At 51.0% G+C, this 16,910-nt stretch overlaps 1 protein-coding gene across 1 annotated transcript in view; it reads left to right on the forward strand.

Annotated features, from left to right (window-relative positions):
- The window catches only part of SCFD2 (sec1 family domain containing 2), a 330,221-nt gene extending 314,401 nt beyond the window's left edge, over positions 1-15,820 (forward strand). The window contains exons 8-9 of the mRNA XM_079772424.1: positions 5,165-5,284; positions 13,989-15,820. Of these exons, the coding sequence (XP_079628550.1) occupies positions 5,165-5,284; positions 13,989-14,081 (213 nt within the window). The 3' untranslated portion in view covers positions 14,082-15,820. The remainder of the gene's footprint in view (positions 1-5,164; positions 5,285-13,988) is intronic.
- Positions 15,821-16,910: the final 1,090 nt, after the last annotated feature.

Raw genomic sequence — 16,910 nt, forward strand, 5'->3', positions numbered from 1 at the left:
CACTGGCATCGGGCTGGAGAGGGAAGGTGAGATGGGTGGGCACTCAGGGAGATGAAGCGCTGCTGGACCCCACAGGGCCGGGTGCTCACTGGCTGTGGGAGCAAATGAGAGGACCAGTTACTTCATCTCGCCAAGCCTCACTCTGTCTCTACTGTAAAATGGAGCCTCTGCCTACTTCATAGGTGCCAAGGCTGGTGTAGGGTCATGCTTGCCCACCCCCTGCTTTATTGCCCTCCACAGCACTTACCACCTTTCTTTCCCCGTGTACTTACTGGTTTTGTCATTCTCCCCCAACTGAAATGTCAGTCCTACGACAGCAGGGACTCCTCTCTGGTTTGTTCACTGCTGAATCCCTGGTGTCGAGACAAGCGTCTGGCTCATAGTAGTTGCTCAGTGAACAGCTGTGGGATGGCTCAGTGAATGAGGGAAAAGCACAGCGCGGACATGAGGTGTCCGGTGGCTGTGGCAGTGCTCTTACAACTCCTGTTGGGAGAAAAGCCATTCCCAAGCCATGTTCAAAGTCAGCACGGCTGTTCTCAGGGCCTGATGCCCCTCAAGCTCTGGTGCACAGTCCTGCCCACTGTTGAGGACACTTGCCCGCGCTAAAGACAAGTGAGTCACTCACGAAGAGAAACTGAGCGGAAGAGAATCGGCAGCAAGATTCCCAGAACTCCTCGAGAGCTCAGACGCACCCGAAGCAGCGAAGCAGCGGAAACCCTTCTCATGAAAACCAACAGGGACATCAAAGAGTGCCTGGGGGCCCACAGCTGCAGAGGTTTCAGCAGCCTCTGCTTCAAAGGCTGGCATGGATGGTGGGAAGAAATGGTCTTATCTGACCAGAACCAAGGTCTTAAAGTCACAGCCAGCGAAAGTTTGGAAGATGAAAAAAAAAAAAAAAAAAAGAGCAGAGGGCCTGACTGGCTTGATTAATCTGTGCCTTTGCAATGGCAATAACGATGCTTAAATCTTTCATCTCCAAAGAAGGGGACCCAGCCATGCGTGGCACATTATAAAATGTGCTATTTTGATGGAAGAGACTCCACCGCCCAATCGCCTGCTGACTTGACATGTTCTAAAAGGAAAGTCTGTTATCAAAACATAAATCTAAACAGAAACCAAAATAGCAAACAGCAACATGCATTAATCAGACCCGTCTCTTTGTACCAAAATCCACATTCCCTCCTCCCCCTGGCCCCAGGGTATTGTTCTTTGTTGTTGCTGTTCATTTCTTTTTTTTCCTTTTCATCTCTCAATGCATCCTTCAGGCTTCTCGCAGTGTACTTCAGCATCCAGACTCGCTCATGGAAAGCACATGTCTTTGGGAACATGCCGTTCACTTGAAGTTCTGCAGCCAGTTTTATTTCTGTCCCAGGGTTAAGGAGAAACAACAATTGTTTGTAGGGCTGGACGTAACTTCGGGTCAGTGAGCCAGGAAGAACCACACATAAAGCAAAGAGACTCTCTAAAAGATCTCTAAGAGAAGAGGGGCATCTCCGGTTAACCCGTGGGTCTCATTCATGCGTGCATTGGCTTTATTTATGCAACATTTGTTGAAAGGTTACCATAACCCTACCCAGTTTGGCTCAGTGGATAGAGCGTCGGCTTGCGGACTGAAAGGTCTCAGGTTTGATTCTGGTCAAGGGCATGTACCTTGGTTGCAGGCACATCCCTGGTAGGGGGTGTGCAGGAAGCAGTTGATCAATGTTTCTCTCATTGATGTTTCTAACTCTCTATCCCTCTCCCTTGCTCTCTGTAAAAAAATCAATAAAAATATATTTTTTAAAAAAGAAAGAAAGGTTACCATAAACTAGGTCTATGCTCAAAGCCAAAAATATCAAGGTAACTATGATCAGTCCCTACTCTAGCATCTTACAATCTAGGAGAGGAGACAGCAAGTATATCCAGGTAGCAAGCAGTCCAGTGGACAAGGCTAAGGCAGAGAGGTACCTTAGATTTAGATCCTGGGACAGGAGTTGAGAGATGGGTAGGGAGATGGTGCTTTTTAAAGAGAGTACGTGGGAAGGAGGTAAAGAAGAGGAGGTGAGAATAGTTCACCCAGAGGAAACTATGTCTGCTACATAAAACAATATGATGCAGGTGATATTCAAAGTCTTTAATAGCTGGGACATCAGGGGTGCAGAGAGAGGCCAAGACCCACCAATGGTCCCAACCAATGCCTATGGGAGGCAGGTCTTTCCTATTAATATGGGAAACTCTCAGGGTGTAGTAGAGTGAAAAAGGCAAGGTACAATGTTGAGTGTCATGAGTCAAGATGTTGGTTCCCTTGTGAGGGAATGACAGGAGGGGCCATAGAGGGTCTCCAGGGTGCTGGCTTTCTGTTTCCGGATCTGGGTGCTGTTTACACCGGTTGGTTTGCTTTGTGAAATAAATTGACTGGAACACTTGTGTTAAATGCTCTTTTCAGTACAAATGTTGAATAAAGTGTCATATGTTTGACAAAATGTTCCAAAACAGATAAACAAGCAAATACCGTGCATTTAGGCAAATCTCAGTTTATTGTGAACGGCTCCAGCAATTAGCGTGTGTGGAGGAGATAAAAATAGAGACATAAAGCAAAGCCGTGTCATAAGAGCCTTATTAAATACTAAAGTAAGGAGTCTGAACTTCAGCCTCAGAACTCTGAGACTCTTTGGAGAGAATGTGAGCATGAGTTAGAGCTGAGGGGCGTCAGGCTGTGACCTCCGGACTTTGGCCTCTGGTTCCACGATTTAGTCACAGTGTCACTGAATGAAACTTCAAGCTCTTCATCTGCAAAATACACCAATGATTTTGTTTGCTTCCTAAGGATGTTTTGAGAATTGAATAAGACAATACACAAAAATGGTTAGTATGGTAGGCCCTATATTCAGTAATAAATATTTGCATTTTAGAAAGCTTCCTCAAGCAGGAATGAGGAGAATGGATGGGGAAGCCAGGCCAGGGACAGAGATGAGTTATGCTGGCAGCGATGTAGTGAGAAAGGAATGAGAGCCTGACCAGGACAGGGACAGTGTAAATCAAGGAGAGATGGTTAAATGTGAGGGGGCAGAATGGACAGGACTTGATCTGGAAGATGAAAGAGACAGCAAGTCTATGATGACTCTCAGGTATCTGACTCTAGTGACTGTAAGGAGGTGATGCTGTTAGAGAGTGAAGAGGAGGAATAGACCAGGGGGGAGACCGTGCATCAAACGTGAGACCTGTTGAGATGAGGGATCCTGGAGGCGTCCAGGAACTCAATAGAGATGTTTGCGATAAAGACAGAGATTTGGGAAATACATAAAAGATGGTTGAAGGCATAGGAGTCCTTCAGGGATGACATATCAAGTGAAAAGAGCAAGGGGCCAAAGGTGGACCCCAAGAAATATCAACATTTAGAGGGGCAGGCCAAAAAAAATAAAATTTGAACCTATGAAGACATTTGAGAAGAAACCATTACATAGGTAGAAGGAACCGCCGGGAGGGAGCTATTGTGGTGGCCAAGAAAGATGTCATCATCTGTAACAAATGGCACAGAAATGGCCAGTGACATGAAGACGAAGTGTCCATTGACTCCTACGTATGATGGGCATTGGTGACTTCACGGAGAGCAGTCCCAGGGGCAGGGACACAGCAGGACTGTCACGTGTATGGGGCGTGGGTTAGAAGAAAGAAATCAACAAGTGCAGTCAAGGGGAAGGAGGCCTATGGGCCGGAAGCCAGGGGAGAGGAGTGACAGTCTTTCTCTAATGATCAGAGGGTTTCCTAACTTTTCTCAGCATTGATTCACCACCACCCACTCTGGAAAAGATTAGAGATACGGCTCTGTGCTCTCCCTCCCTCATCCCTCCTTCCCTTCCTTCCTTCCTTCCTTCCTTCTTTTCCAGTCTGAATGTCCTCTCCAGAAGCCAAGGAGTAGCTTACGTAACAAAAAGCACTTAGCATATTCTCTTTGTGTTTTTAAAATAAGATGATGAAAAGTGGGTGTATTCAGGGAAGGTAGCCAGAAGAACCCAACAGAGAAAGGAGTTGGAGCAGGGATAAGAGAAAGGGGTCCCTGTCAGCCTGCCCTGCCCACTGCTCCTGGGGACTGTCCAATGGCCCCAGCGGGGCTTGCGCATTAGCCAGTGTGAATTAGTGAATGCACTCTCCACCCCTGGGGCCGAAGCCTGTTTCTCCCACCTCTGGCTTCCGTGGCCACGTGCGCAGTCGGCAGCATCCTTCCTGTGGTGATGCCCTGCGCCCTGCTCCCAGCGTCCTGGCTGGGCCTCCTCCTGCTCCACCCAGCTGGTGACTGCTTGCCTCCGGAACTCAGCTCACACCCCTTCCCCTTCTTCTACCACTCCTCAGCCAACCAACTCTGGCTTCCAGATGGGGCTCAAACGTACTGTTCCTTCAGTTAGTCGCTAAGTCAACGTGCTGTTCATTTTGCATTTCCTGAGGGGTTGCTGTGAGTCACTCGCGTTTTAGTTTATAATAACACTGGCTCATTGGTGAAACTGGAAGGCACCAGCAGGAATTCTCCACAGCCCCTGGTGGAGTGGTCCATGTAGACCAAGCATGTCAAACTCAAAGGCTAACACGGGCCCAATAAATGAAGCATGTGGCCCAAGGGCCGCAAGTTTGACATGCATGGTGTAGAGTAAGTCCTCAGCTGAGGCTGGTGTGCAGGAGATAAGGGTGTGAAGTCTGCAGTAGACCGTAACTCCTGGAGGGTGGATGCCAGTCTCTTTCATCTTTTCACACCCTTCACCAATACCTACTTAGGGCTTTGACTACTCATCAATGCCATAGATACTTATTGAGCACCTACTGTGTGCCAGAAATTGCACTAAGCTGGAAATTCAACTGGAATGGCAGGCAAGGTCCCTGTCTTGTGGAGTTTATGTTCTACTGGAGGAGACAGCCACAAACAGGTGACCCCCAGACTGTGGCAGGTGCTTCCTAGGAAGTAAACAGAGCTGTGTAACAAAGGGGCACGTGTATGCTGAGAGCAGGAGACCGATAAGGAAGGAATGAGGTGCCCCTCCATCTTCTCTTCTTATATAATAGCCCCCACTCCTGGACATTTTCTTTCAATAAAATATTTGGAGGGATGTAATAAGGGGACGTGTGCATTTGCTGGTCCCTGGGTCCACAAGCCTCTAACACCTCTGATCGCTAACAGGTGGTGTTTGTTTTGCAGGTGAGCCGGCCTCATCCCAGCGACCACCCTCTCCTGATCCTCTTCGTGGTGGGCGGAGTCACAGTCTCTGAAGCCAAAATGATCAAAGACCTTGTGCCGACCCTGAAGCCAGGAACCCAGGTACCAGTCGGAGTCCTCGGTGTTCTGAGTCCTGGGGCAGGAGTGGGAAGGGCGGTGCCGGCCCTTCATCAGACTTCCCAGCGCTCTCATCTTTGTCCCCGCTTCTCTCCCACCTGCTCCTTCCCATGTCCTCCTCCTCTGCCTGCACCAGGCCGGCCAGCCTCCTTATGGGGGTCTTCTCCTGCCTCTGGGCTCCCAGGGCCGACACGCTGTTGTCCCTATCCCCGATTCCTGCACGTGCTCTCCAGTGTCCGTCAGCGCTGAATTACTCCAGAGCTTTCACTGCCTGCCGGGCCCCAGACAAGTGAGGGTAACTCCCAGGACCGCCTGACTGAGGCAGTCTGAGGACCCGGCTGGAGGAGTTGGGGAAGGTGCATTGTCAGGACAACAATGAGTGTAGCCTCCTGTTGGGTCCCATCCTACTCTCCAAATAAGTGGCGGGTGGTTAAGAACACAGACCTCCTGGTTGTACAGGCCTGAGTTTGGATCTAACCTCTGCCTTTCACTAGCCAGGGGATTCAGGAGAGAGGGGCCCTCAGTTTTCTCCTTTAGGAAAATGAGGTGGCTGTGAATCTTAAATCAGATAAGTGGGGAGGGCCTGGGACATCACCCTCGGTGAACGGTGGCTGCAGTTATTATCAACCACCAGGCTGAGGACACAGGCTGTGCCTCCCAGGCCTGGGCAGGTGGCAAGAGCCCCACAGGCCCTGTGGTCTGATGACACGATTGGCTGCAGGAGGACCGGATCGGTGGTGTTGGCGTGGGCCACCTGGTGAGGCAGAGAAGACCTGGTCCCTCTTGGCCTCCAGACACCCAGCTCAGAAAGGGGACTGGGTATCTAGGGAGCCACAGCAGGTTCTTGAGCAGAGGAGTGACCAGTCATCGGCTGTGACCATCTCTGCTGTTACTATCACTGTCGTGGTCATAGCTGGTGATGTTTCTGATAACGTGGTAGGTTCTGCCTCGTCTAACACCCTCTCTGTCAGCAGCAGGGTTGAGGATCTGCTTAGTGAGCGATTGCCTTTTCAGCACGACTTTTATTTTCATCAGAAAGCACACTTCTCGCTGCCCCTAACTTGGTGAACCAAATTCCTAGCTCTTCAGAGCGGCCATGCATTGTGGCAGCCTGACAGGCGTGCTAATCCCTCTCCAAAGGGATCAAATGCAGGCGTGTCAAAGCCGAGTGGCCTGAGGTTGACAGTGGTGACCGGGATCTGCCGTGGCTTTGCTGCCTCCGACCCTGGGCCCAGTCATCTGCACAGCGAGCTCCCGAAGGACGTTGGGCCTCGGGCGTGGCCTCTCTGCCACTTGTCCTGTGTGCGAAGCTCCCCGAAGAGTTCACAGGCGAAGGGAGACTCCTGCAAGGCGTTCTTCATCACCCGCCTCCTCTCAACTCGGGTGGTTGAAAGGAGGCAGGCCCCTGGGTGTTCGCTGGGTGACACCTGTGGAGGCAGCTCTCCCTTTCAGCGCTGGACGGACTCACAGCTGCGCTGGCCCTGCCGCCGCTGACTCTGCCCGACCTGGGCGTGAGCAGCTCCCTGCTGCTGGGCGGGCAGAGCCAGGCCTTGCTGCCCAGCTGCACACAGGCGCCCACACGCTGGAGCGGCCTCTGCCTGGACTCACTGCCTGGGAGTGCGTGTGAGCCACTGCCTGGGAGTGCGTCTGTGTACCCGCAGGCTCTCAAAGACACGCCTGGCCGCCAAGAGGGTGACTCGGACTCGGCCAGCGAAGTCCAGTGACAATATGCATGTCTAATACCCTCTGTCTTTAATATCCGGCCTCCTAATTCCACTGGAGCATCCCAGTGACGAGGATCTGTCCCTCCCACGGCAGGCGGCCTCCTTGCATCTCACGGGCTTCATTGTTATGACTGTTCTGCTTCCTCTCTAGACACATCCAAATCGGCCTCCCCAGAGCTCCCACTCGCCAGTGCAGGGTCTAGCTCTCGGGCTACCCAGAATCCACAGGCAAGTCAGACGCATCCCTCTTCCAGGTCCTCCTCCCCCTTACTGCCCCCCCACCCCCGCCCCCACTCGTGTCCAAACCGAGCATCCTCGGTTTCTGCAGCCACCCTGCCCAGCCCGTGATGTGGGTCAGAGTACCCTTACTGTGTTTGGCTCTCCTGGCCCCAGGGTCTCCCTCACACTCAGCCGGACCTGAGAGCCCTGCCCTGGGGTGGCCTGATCAGTGCAGAGGCAGGTGGCCCCTGCTCTCTCCCCTCCATGGCCCATGAGGCCCCGCAGGACCGTGCCCAGCCCCACTTCGGGCCCTCTTTTCTGACCTCTCTTCTCCCGCACGCTCCCCTCCAGCCTCAGGACGCTGCACTTCTCACGGTTTTATTCCCAGCCCCTCAAAGAGGGTCTGGCACTAAGAATCATGATTGTTCGTTGGATGTCGGGTGTTGAACACTAGACACTTCGCAGTTACCGCAGCGTAGATAAAAGCGACTTTTCTGGAGCTACACCAGCGTGTGTGTTCATACAGAGCGGGACAGCTAAAACCCCTGTCTTTTGTATCAATGCTACTCACCCACCTCGGCTCTATGGGGCGTCTCCGTGGGCGCCTGGACCCACGTCCAGGACACACCGTCACGTCTGTTACATTGGACCAGCTGATTAGTCATACTCTGTGCCGGCCTTGGTCTTTGTGCTGAAGATGGAACGGTGACCAAGCCAGACACGTTCCTGCTTCCCAGGAACTCACACGCTAATAGCGAGTGACGGGCATCACACACGGAAGCTCCCGCCACAGATACGTGTACCCGAGAACACGCAGGTGCTGAGGGGGGAATGACCGAGGGCGGTTCCTTCAGACGACACAGGCTCCTCACAGAGAAGGCTGTGAGCTGAAATCAGAAAGGCTTTCAGGGGTCAGCTCTTCAAAGGAAACGGATAGAATCTGGGAAAGGCACATCCAGAAATGAATTCTCTTTCACAAAAGTGACAGGATTGCTTGGAGCAGTGGAGTCCGGAGACCACACCCGCACCTGCCACTCCCATGGGACTGAGACCGCCCTCTCAAGTGGGAGAGCTTCCTCCACTCCGCCTGGGTGGCAGGTGACGCGCTGATGAGGGGAAGCAGGCAGTTGGAGAAGGCCCGCTTTCCTGACTACCAAGAAGAAGTGAGGGAGGAGGCAGCCCCCGCCCCAGCGCACAGCCACAGCCACAGCCACAGCCACAGCCACGCCACGAGGCAGGCTCTGCGGCTTCCTCGCTGGAGCGCGTGTGCCTGGTGCGGCCTCTGTCTGGCTCACTCGCCGCCCGGTTGGGGCTCCAAGCCCAGACACCTCTGCAGGCTGAACTCCGTGGCTGGGTGGTGGCCCGAAGCCAGCAGAAGCCTGGGATTGTGGGAGGAAAATAACAGAGAGGGACCCTCCCGGGAAATACAGGGACAGGCCAGCTCAGGAAGTAGAAAGACCGTGTGGGCAGCTCGACCCAGCCGCCCACTGCTTTTCATGGGCACGTGCGTGTAGCCCGCCTCCACTTTCGTGTGGTTCTACATCCCTGGGCTAAATACTTGGTGAGAGTGTAATTTTTTAAAAAACTGGGCCCGGACATATGCTCATGCACACCCCATTTTGCACAGCTTCAGGGATTCAAGGACACCTAAATCCTGGCTCGAAAGCCTGGCTCCTGGCTATTCTGAGGTTGATGGGAAGCCCAAGGAAAGAAGTCAAATGACTGAAAACAAAACAAAACAAAACAAAAAACATCAGAAAGGACAAAGGTGAGGAGATGGTCTGCAGCCTCCCACTCCCGTTCTCTGGGAGGTGAGCACAGCCCGCTGCCTCTGACGTGCCAGCCGGTCGGACGGTTCACACTGAGTTTCTGGGATGTGATTAAGCCACCGTCCCACTGCTTTAATGAACAAATCTTTTATGTTTAGCGCAGGCGTGTGAGTGTGTGAATATGTGCAGGGCCTTGAATACGAGATGTGCCCCACACCAATCCCTCACCTGGGTGAATACGAATGTCGGCGCCTGTGCTTCCGTGGGTACTTTTCCCGGGAAGAGTCTCCCAAGTTTAAAAGGAAATGGAGAGAAAAATTGTATCCCCTGCTCCTTTCCACTCACAACGTGAGAAATGGGAGGGATGTGGGATCTCCGTCCTGCACTGCCCTGCTTCCGCTGTTCTGCAGAAATAGAACTGGAGGCTGCTGGCACCTGCACATTATAGAGATGGCCCGCAGCAGTGGGACGCGGAGAGAAGGGGTTCTCTCCCAGCGCTGGCCTGCTCCCCCGGAGCCCAGGGCAGGCTGAGAACCAAGGCGGAAGCGTCCCTCTTCCTGCTGGAGCCTGGCCTTTCTGGAGCCCACGGCTGAGGCTCTCGGGGAACCCTGGTGCCCCCCACCTCACAGAGGGCGGTTTCCACCAGTGCTCTCGGGTGCTTGGGAAAAGCCGATTCTCTGAAGGGAGTTCTCTAGCACTCAATTTGCCTAGCGTCACACATTTGATGACTGCATTTATAAAATGTACGCCTACTACCTCAGGCTCGGTTCAGACTCAAGCTTTTTCCTTATCATTTTTGAGTGCCTATGTTTCCCCCAATTGCTTTATTTTTTAGAATTTTAAGGGCTATTTTAGCCAAGTCATTCAGAAGTGCCATTAGTTAAATGGACAAAAAAAAAAAAAAAAAGAAACAAAAAAAAACCAAACTTCTGAAAATGCTGAAAAGCAATCTGAAGACCAAAAGATGCCTAAGATATGAAAATGCTTAAGGCCCATCAGCTGTTCTGCTGTAAGTGAAATGTTAGCAGTGCAATCCTGCTTGTTCTTCAAAATGGGAATTCTAGACAAATAGGCTTTTAGTTGAATTGATCTGAAACAAATTTACCCAGAGCTGTCTGAGCTGTCTTTTACTAGAGAAACTTCCTGCCAACCGTTGCTAAACGCACTGCCTCCTTCATCGTCTTTTATTAGGACACAGTCAACGTTTATAATAATACGTGGGCTCATTGGTGAAATTGTGTCTGAACCTTTTTGTACTTTATTCTCCTTGCCTGCAAAGTAAGAAAAACATATGCACCTATGTCATAGGGTTGTTATCAGCTGTTCATCCATTCAGTCGTTCACTGACTCATTATAAGGACCTGATATGTATCAAGCTCTGTGCTAAGAATCAATGAAAAGAACCAGTTAAGGAAACAGGGGAGGCAGGGTCATGCCGACAGCCGTGGGAACACAGTCAGTCTTCAGGGGCAGAGTAGCTGGGAAGGCTTCCTGGAGGTGGTGATGCCTGAGCAGACTGGCAAGTCTTCAGGTAAAGAATGAGGGAACCCCTGTTGCAGATAGAGAAGCGTCTCCAGAGTTCCCACTGTGAGGCCGAACTAGTTGAGGACAGTTGTCTGGCAAATGCCCAGCGGGCCCCGCTCAGCACGGATGCTCCTAAGCAGAGCTGAGGGTGAGGGGGGTTGGTGGGAAGGGGCTGGGTGTGGAGTGCTGAGCAGCCATCAGAGTCTCCACTCCTGAAATGCTCTCTGAGAGGGCTGGGCTTATCAACGGGCAGGGAAGAGGCATAAGGATTTTAAGCCCCTGAGTAACAGGATCAGATTTACACTCGGGAGGATGGCTGTGCCCCCCGCCTCAGCCCCGGTGACGCCTATGGGCCGAATAGAGGGTGGGAGAGTGAGATGGTGGTGAGGATGAGGACAGCAATGGCAGCTACCATGTTAAGCCCCTCTAGAGCCTGTCAACGGGCTAAATATTTTACATACATGTTCACATTCCATCCTCATGTAATCATGTGATGTGGATATATCACTATTCCCACTTTATAGACGAGGACGCTGAATCTCAGAGTCATACAGTGACTTCTCCAGAGTCATCTGTCTGGCAGGTGGCCGGCGGGTCCCGCTCAGCACGGACGCTCCTAAGCCTGAGCTCTTAACCACTAGCTCTGCAGCAAGAGCCCTGGGTCTCGGTGGCTTTCTCCCTCCTCCGAGACCCCCACCTTACTCCCCATGCTGCCTGCTTTCCTCCTGTTTCCTCAGCCTCCACGGGGCAGACCCCAGACGCGCTCTGGTCCAGCCCACACTCCATGTGACTACCTGCCTGTTTAGGTGGGAGGGGCCTGGTTCAGCTCCGTGGAGGGGACAGACCCCGAGTCCCTGTCAGCGTGGCTGGAAGCCAGCACACAGCCCCAGGTGGTGGCTTCCCTCAGCTCAGTCACCGCTGCTCTGAGGGCTCAACGTCCATGGAGTCGGTAGCCTTCTCTCTCCGAGTCCCTCAGTCCTTCCAGCAAGCATCCTGAGAGACTCGCTCCAGCCTTTGCTGCCTCGCCTCCACCAGGAGGGGCCTGCCGTCGGGGCACTGGCTCTGAGGACGGGGGAGGCCGGCAGGGAGGTGGGGACTGGAAGTCACAGGGCAGAGGTGTTTCTTAACCTGAAACCTAGTTGTCCCCGAACCTCACCTGAAACAGTGTTCAGGATCTTGTGTGTATGAGCATGCATATTTTTCTGGAGTTCTCAGCACTCCTATGATTCAGGAGGCCTATGACCCACTCACAAAACACAATGAAGTGGCAGCTCAGGACTGCCGAGCGCCTCCCTGCTCTGCATACTTGACCTTCTGTGAGCTTTGCACACGCTGCGGCTCGGGGCTGTTGTTTGCCTTTGGGGCAGGAGGCCAGGCTCCAGAGAAGTGGCTCTCCCAGGGCACAGCCAGTCAGCACTGGGCGCGGGGTCTGCTGAGGGGCCACCATTCTTAACCTGAGGGCCCAGAGGAGTGAGGAGTGACCCCAGAGCCACGTTTTCCTGTGGCGTCTACACTGCCTGTGGGTGGTCGGTGCTCAGACTCACTCCTGCCCTCAAGCTCTCATCATGTGCTGTTCAAGGAGAAGGGAGCACAGATTCTAGCGCATTCTTTTCTGACAAAAGCATAACTGAGCTGACCTTAACCATATATATATGTTAAATTTATTCCCTTTCAAGGAAAAGTGAAATAGCTGCTTCTAATTTTTATTTTAAAAAGGAAAATTTGTAGTAGCCCTCGTGTTGTTTTTTGTTTTTGTTTTTAACTCAACAAGAAATTATGAAGTGCTTCTTTCTCCTTTTCCAGCCCTGGCTTCATCCCCATCTGCTTTTCCTCCACAATGGGGTATGTGGACTCTGGTATTGACTGGTGAGCTGGGAAGTGGGAGTTGGTTAATTCATAGGTTTGGTTGCACCTGGGACAGTTGGGGCGCAGGAGGGGAGACAGTGAGTGTGCGATGCCCACCTGCTCTCTCCCCAGAGGCACAGCCCGGCAGTGCGGCCAGGCGGAGCTCGGCCCTGCTGCCAGCCTTGCAGTTGTCTTCGCTCAGGTGCTGGGCTGTGGAATTCTGGTTCTAGAACCTCCTTCCCCATTTCCCATGGTCACCTTCTCACCCCGTGGGCGTTCAGTGCCTCCTGTGCAAGACCTCGCCAGCTCTTTCCAAGCACATCACGGCCCAGCCCAGCCCTGGGACCAAGCTCGCCCATGCCGCAGGCAGACCTGCCCCAGAGGAAAGGCCCCGGTGAGGGCAGGGAGGGTCCCTTTCGCAGCGACAGGCCAGAGAGGCCCAAGGTCCATGTGGACCAGGGGAGTGAAGCAGCCTTGGCCAGAGCGCTGACCTTGGAGAAACGACCAGGCAGACACTTGGATGCTGGAGCCAGCCTGCCTGGGCTGGAACCCCGGCTTCACTACTCTCTGTGTGTCTTCGGGCAAGTTTCTTAGCCTTTCTGCACTTTATTTTCCTTTCCTGCGCAATAAGAATAATGTATGTGCCTACTCCTAGGGTTGTTACGAAGGTTAAGTGTCCATTAAATGAGATCGTCCTCAGTGCTGGCACATCAGGGGAACTGATAACTATTAGCTGACTTCATCATTACCGTCGTTATTACGGGTGGAACTGTATCCATTTCCCAAAAGATGTTGAAGTCCGAACTCCTAGTACCTGTGAAGGTGACCTTGTTTGGAAATGGGTCTTTGTAGATTATTAAATGTAGATGAGGTCATTAGGGTGACTCCATGACTGTGTCCTAATAGAAAGGGGGAACTGGACACAAAGACAGACAGAGGGGAAGGCGATGTGAAGACACGATCGAGTTCTAAGAAGCTAAGCAGGTAGTAAGCACGGGACAGTCTCCCTCAGAGCCTTGGGAGGAACTGTGACGTGGGAAATCATTCTGAGACGTAACCAAACCAGGTTTCATAAGCACTAGACTTTCTTTCCTGTCCAAGTATGTTGTCCACCTCATACCAATTATGCCAACACCTTGAGCTTGGACTTCTGGCCTCCTGAACTATGAGACAGTAAATTTCTGTTCATTAAGCCAACCAGTTTGGGGTACTAGGAAGTCAATACAATCATCATCATCATCACCCACAACGGCACTTACCTCTGGGGTGTACCTTCTCATGCTCCCTGAGAAGCATCAGACATCAAGGTCAAATTACTGGATGGCAGTGACGGTATGATCAGATTCAGTTCAGCAGCAACGAGGGGCTGAGCGCGGCCATTCTCAGTGCTGCTGCTTACGGGTTCAGTAGGCACAGCCACGCTGACCCGCGGGCCATCCTCCCACCCAGGACAGCAGCACTCGTAGGCATTCAAGCTGCCGCCTTCTGCCTGTTCTCCGCAGTACCCACCCCTGCCTCCCCCCAAAGAAACGTGTTGCATTTTCTTCCTCTTCATCATAACCTGAGATTGTCTTCCCTAATTGCCTGCGGTGTTTGCCCTCCTGTTAGGTGATCGTGCTGTCCACGCGCCTCCTGAAGCCCCTCACCGTGCCCGAGCTGCTCTTTGCCACTGACCGGCTGCACCCAGACCTTGGCCTCTGAGCATCTCCTGAGAGGATGCGACCTCCCGAGATGGCGATACCAGTCCATCACCTGCCGCCATTCCAGATGAGCCCCCAAAGCCGGCGTCCCTGGCACCAGGTGTCCGTATGACTGAATTCTGTCCAAAGGTCTCGAGAACCACCCAGTGAAGTCGTTTGCTTGGATTCCTGTGATTCTTTTTAAAATTATTTTCATTCTTCTAAAGGTGTCAAGCTGTTTTTCGGCTGGCTGGCCTAATTCGTAATAATTCCCATGTATTCTAAATCCTCCCCCGTGTGATCTTCCTGATTCCACCTGCACAGTCAATCACTTTAAATAAGTGCCTATTGTGTGTGTTGGTAGGTGGAAGACAAGCCCTTTGATCTGCAGTCGCTCAGAAAGAAGTGAGACAAGCTTTAGAGTTTTAAATGTGAGGAAAGTTTGTGTGTGTGTGTGTGTGTGTGTGTGTGTGTTTCTCCCTTAAGATTATATTCCTGAGGAGGGAACATTGCGAAGAGCATGTGAGGCTTTGTTTCTGTCTTGATCTGAGACATCTTTGCACAGGGAAGGCAGGGCGGGGGATGGGCCAGGGCTGCTCTGGTTGTCGATGGTCCGGGCTGCCACGACAAAGGGCTGCCTTGTCCAGGCCTGCACACTGGCGGGCGGGGCCGCCCGCCTCCCGGGACCTGTGGGAGAGAGGCTGAGTGGAGGGCTGACTGTGCCTGGGAAAGGTCCCCTCCCTAAGGAAGGTCCCAGTAAAGACATCTGGTCCCAGGGAGTGCACATTGGAGCCCCAACCCCTGAGACTTCTGTGACTTAGTTTCTATGGAAATACAAAGCTGTCTTTTCTGTAAGTCTAAATTTTCCTTCTGGCCGTAGCAGAAAACCCTTAGACCCACCTAGTGAAACTGTGTAAGAATTCTGGCAGAAATTAGCCCAGACATTGGTAGGCGTGTGGTTGGTAGATATTTCTAGCATCTCTAAAAGGTGTTTGTCATACAGAGATGAAGCTGAAACACGGTGTCTAGTGTGGAGGAAATACAATGTAAATCAAAACACATCTCAGTTTTAGTTCCTGACAAAACGATGTCATTTTATGAAAATCTGTGAAGTGGGAAATCATTCTGAGACGAAATCAAACCAGGTTTTATAGGCATTACACATTCTTTTTTGTGGTTTTTTTTTTTTCTGTCCAAGGATGTTGTCCACCTTATACCAGTTCTTTAATGAGGCTCAATATTGGAGACCTCAGATGCTTCTAGATGTTTGAATCTGAATAAGAAAATGGCAGAAGTCACTATTTTCTAAAATAAAATTTAAAAAATTAAGAAGGAGCCTGTGGTGTGTCTCAAATCCTTCATTCACCAGTCATTCCATTCATTCCCAGATATCACGTGATACCTGTGGTGAATGGGCCCGAGGCGTCCTGACCCAGCGGCTCTCACGAATGAGCTGCTGGTGCTTCTCCTGATGGTCGGGCCCTGTGTGAGTGTCTGCTTAAGGTCAGCTTTTAAACCATATGTCTGTCTGCAAAGGAAACCCGAGAATATAAAACCAAACTGCTGCCCTAGCCGGTTTGGCTCAGTGGGTAGAGCGTCGGCCTGTGGACCAAAGGGTCCCAGGTTCGATTCCAGTCAAGGGCACATGCCTGGGTTGCGGGCTCGGTCCACAATGCAGGAGGCAGCCAATCAATGATTCCCTCTCATCATTGATGTTTCTCTCTCTCTCTTCCTCTCTGAAATAAATAAAAATATAAAAACAACAACAACAACAAAAAAAAACCTGCTAACAGTGGCTCCCTCTAGGAAGGGGTATAGAATGAGAGAGCTAAGAGAAGGGAGAGTCTTGTTTTTTCTGTTGTTGTTCATACATTCAAATATTTATTCCTATTTAATAGCTATTTATTTAATTCCAGTCTACTCCGAAGCGCATAATCCTATTGTCTGGGTTTTTGTTTTGACAAAAAAATATTTTTTTAATCTACCCAGTATAATTTGCATGCAGCGAACATGGTCTTGTTTGAAATGCACAGGTCAATGAGTTTTAATAAATGTAACTGTCAACACGATCAAGAAATCAAGCATTCCCTTTTATAGTCAGTTTTCCTCTTCTACCTCCAGCCCCAGGCAAACACTGGTTTGCTTTCTAGAATTGCATAAAAATGAAATCATACAGTTTGTCTTGTATCTGGCCTTTTTTGCTCAGTAAAATGTTTTTGAGGTTCATCCATGCTGTTATATATCAGTAATTTTCTCCTTTCTTTCTTTGTATTGATTAATGGTGTTCCACTGTACAGGTACAGGACATTTTGTTTATCCATTTACCTCTTGAACATCTGGGTTGTTTTCAGCTTTTTAGCTGTTATGCATCAAACTGCCATCGACATTGGGGGTCTTGCCCTTGACATACTTCTGTGTTGTTTGAATTTTTTTCACAGCAGACGTGTATTTGTGTATTGCTTTTGTGCCTTTGATGTATTTTTACAACTTATTTTTTTCTTTTAAAAATGAACATTCAAAAGCTCCTAATCTGAGATAAAAGGTGGAAGTTCCTGATTGTGAATGTTATCATTAAGCAGTTACTATGTCCCAGTAATACTCTCAGAACTATATTAATTGTGGCCAAAGGCAGTTTCTGTGTGGTGGAGGGAGATGTCAGACGTTTGGTTTAGAATCATGTTTTCCCATCTCGGGGTCGCTGGTTCAGCAGGAACTGCACGAGGCGGGCCATCAGGTTGTGAGTGGAAGGCTTTGGACAAAAGGTGAGAGGGAAGGAGCTTGTGGTGACCAGAGTTTGGTTTGAATAAGAAGGTAGGAGACACAGGCCAGAGCACTGCTTCTTCAATTAAAA

The sequence above is a fragment of the Cnephaeus nilssonii genome, assembly GCF_951640355.1.
Source record: "Cnephaeus nilssonii genome assembly, chromosome: 1".
Taxonomy (NCBI): domain Eukaryota; kingdom Metazoa; phylum Chordata; class Mammalia; order Chiroptera; family Vespertilionidae; genus Cnephaeus; species Cnephaeus nilssonii.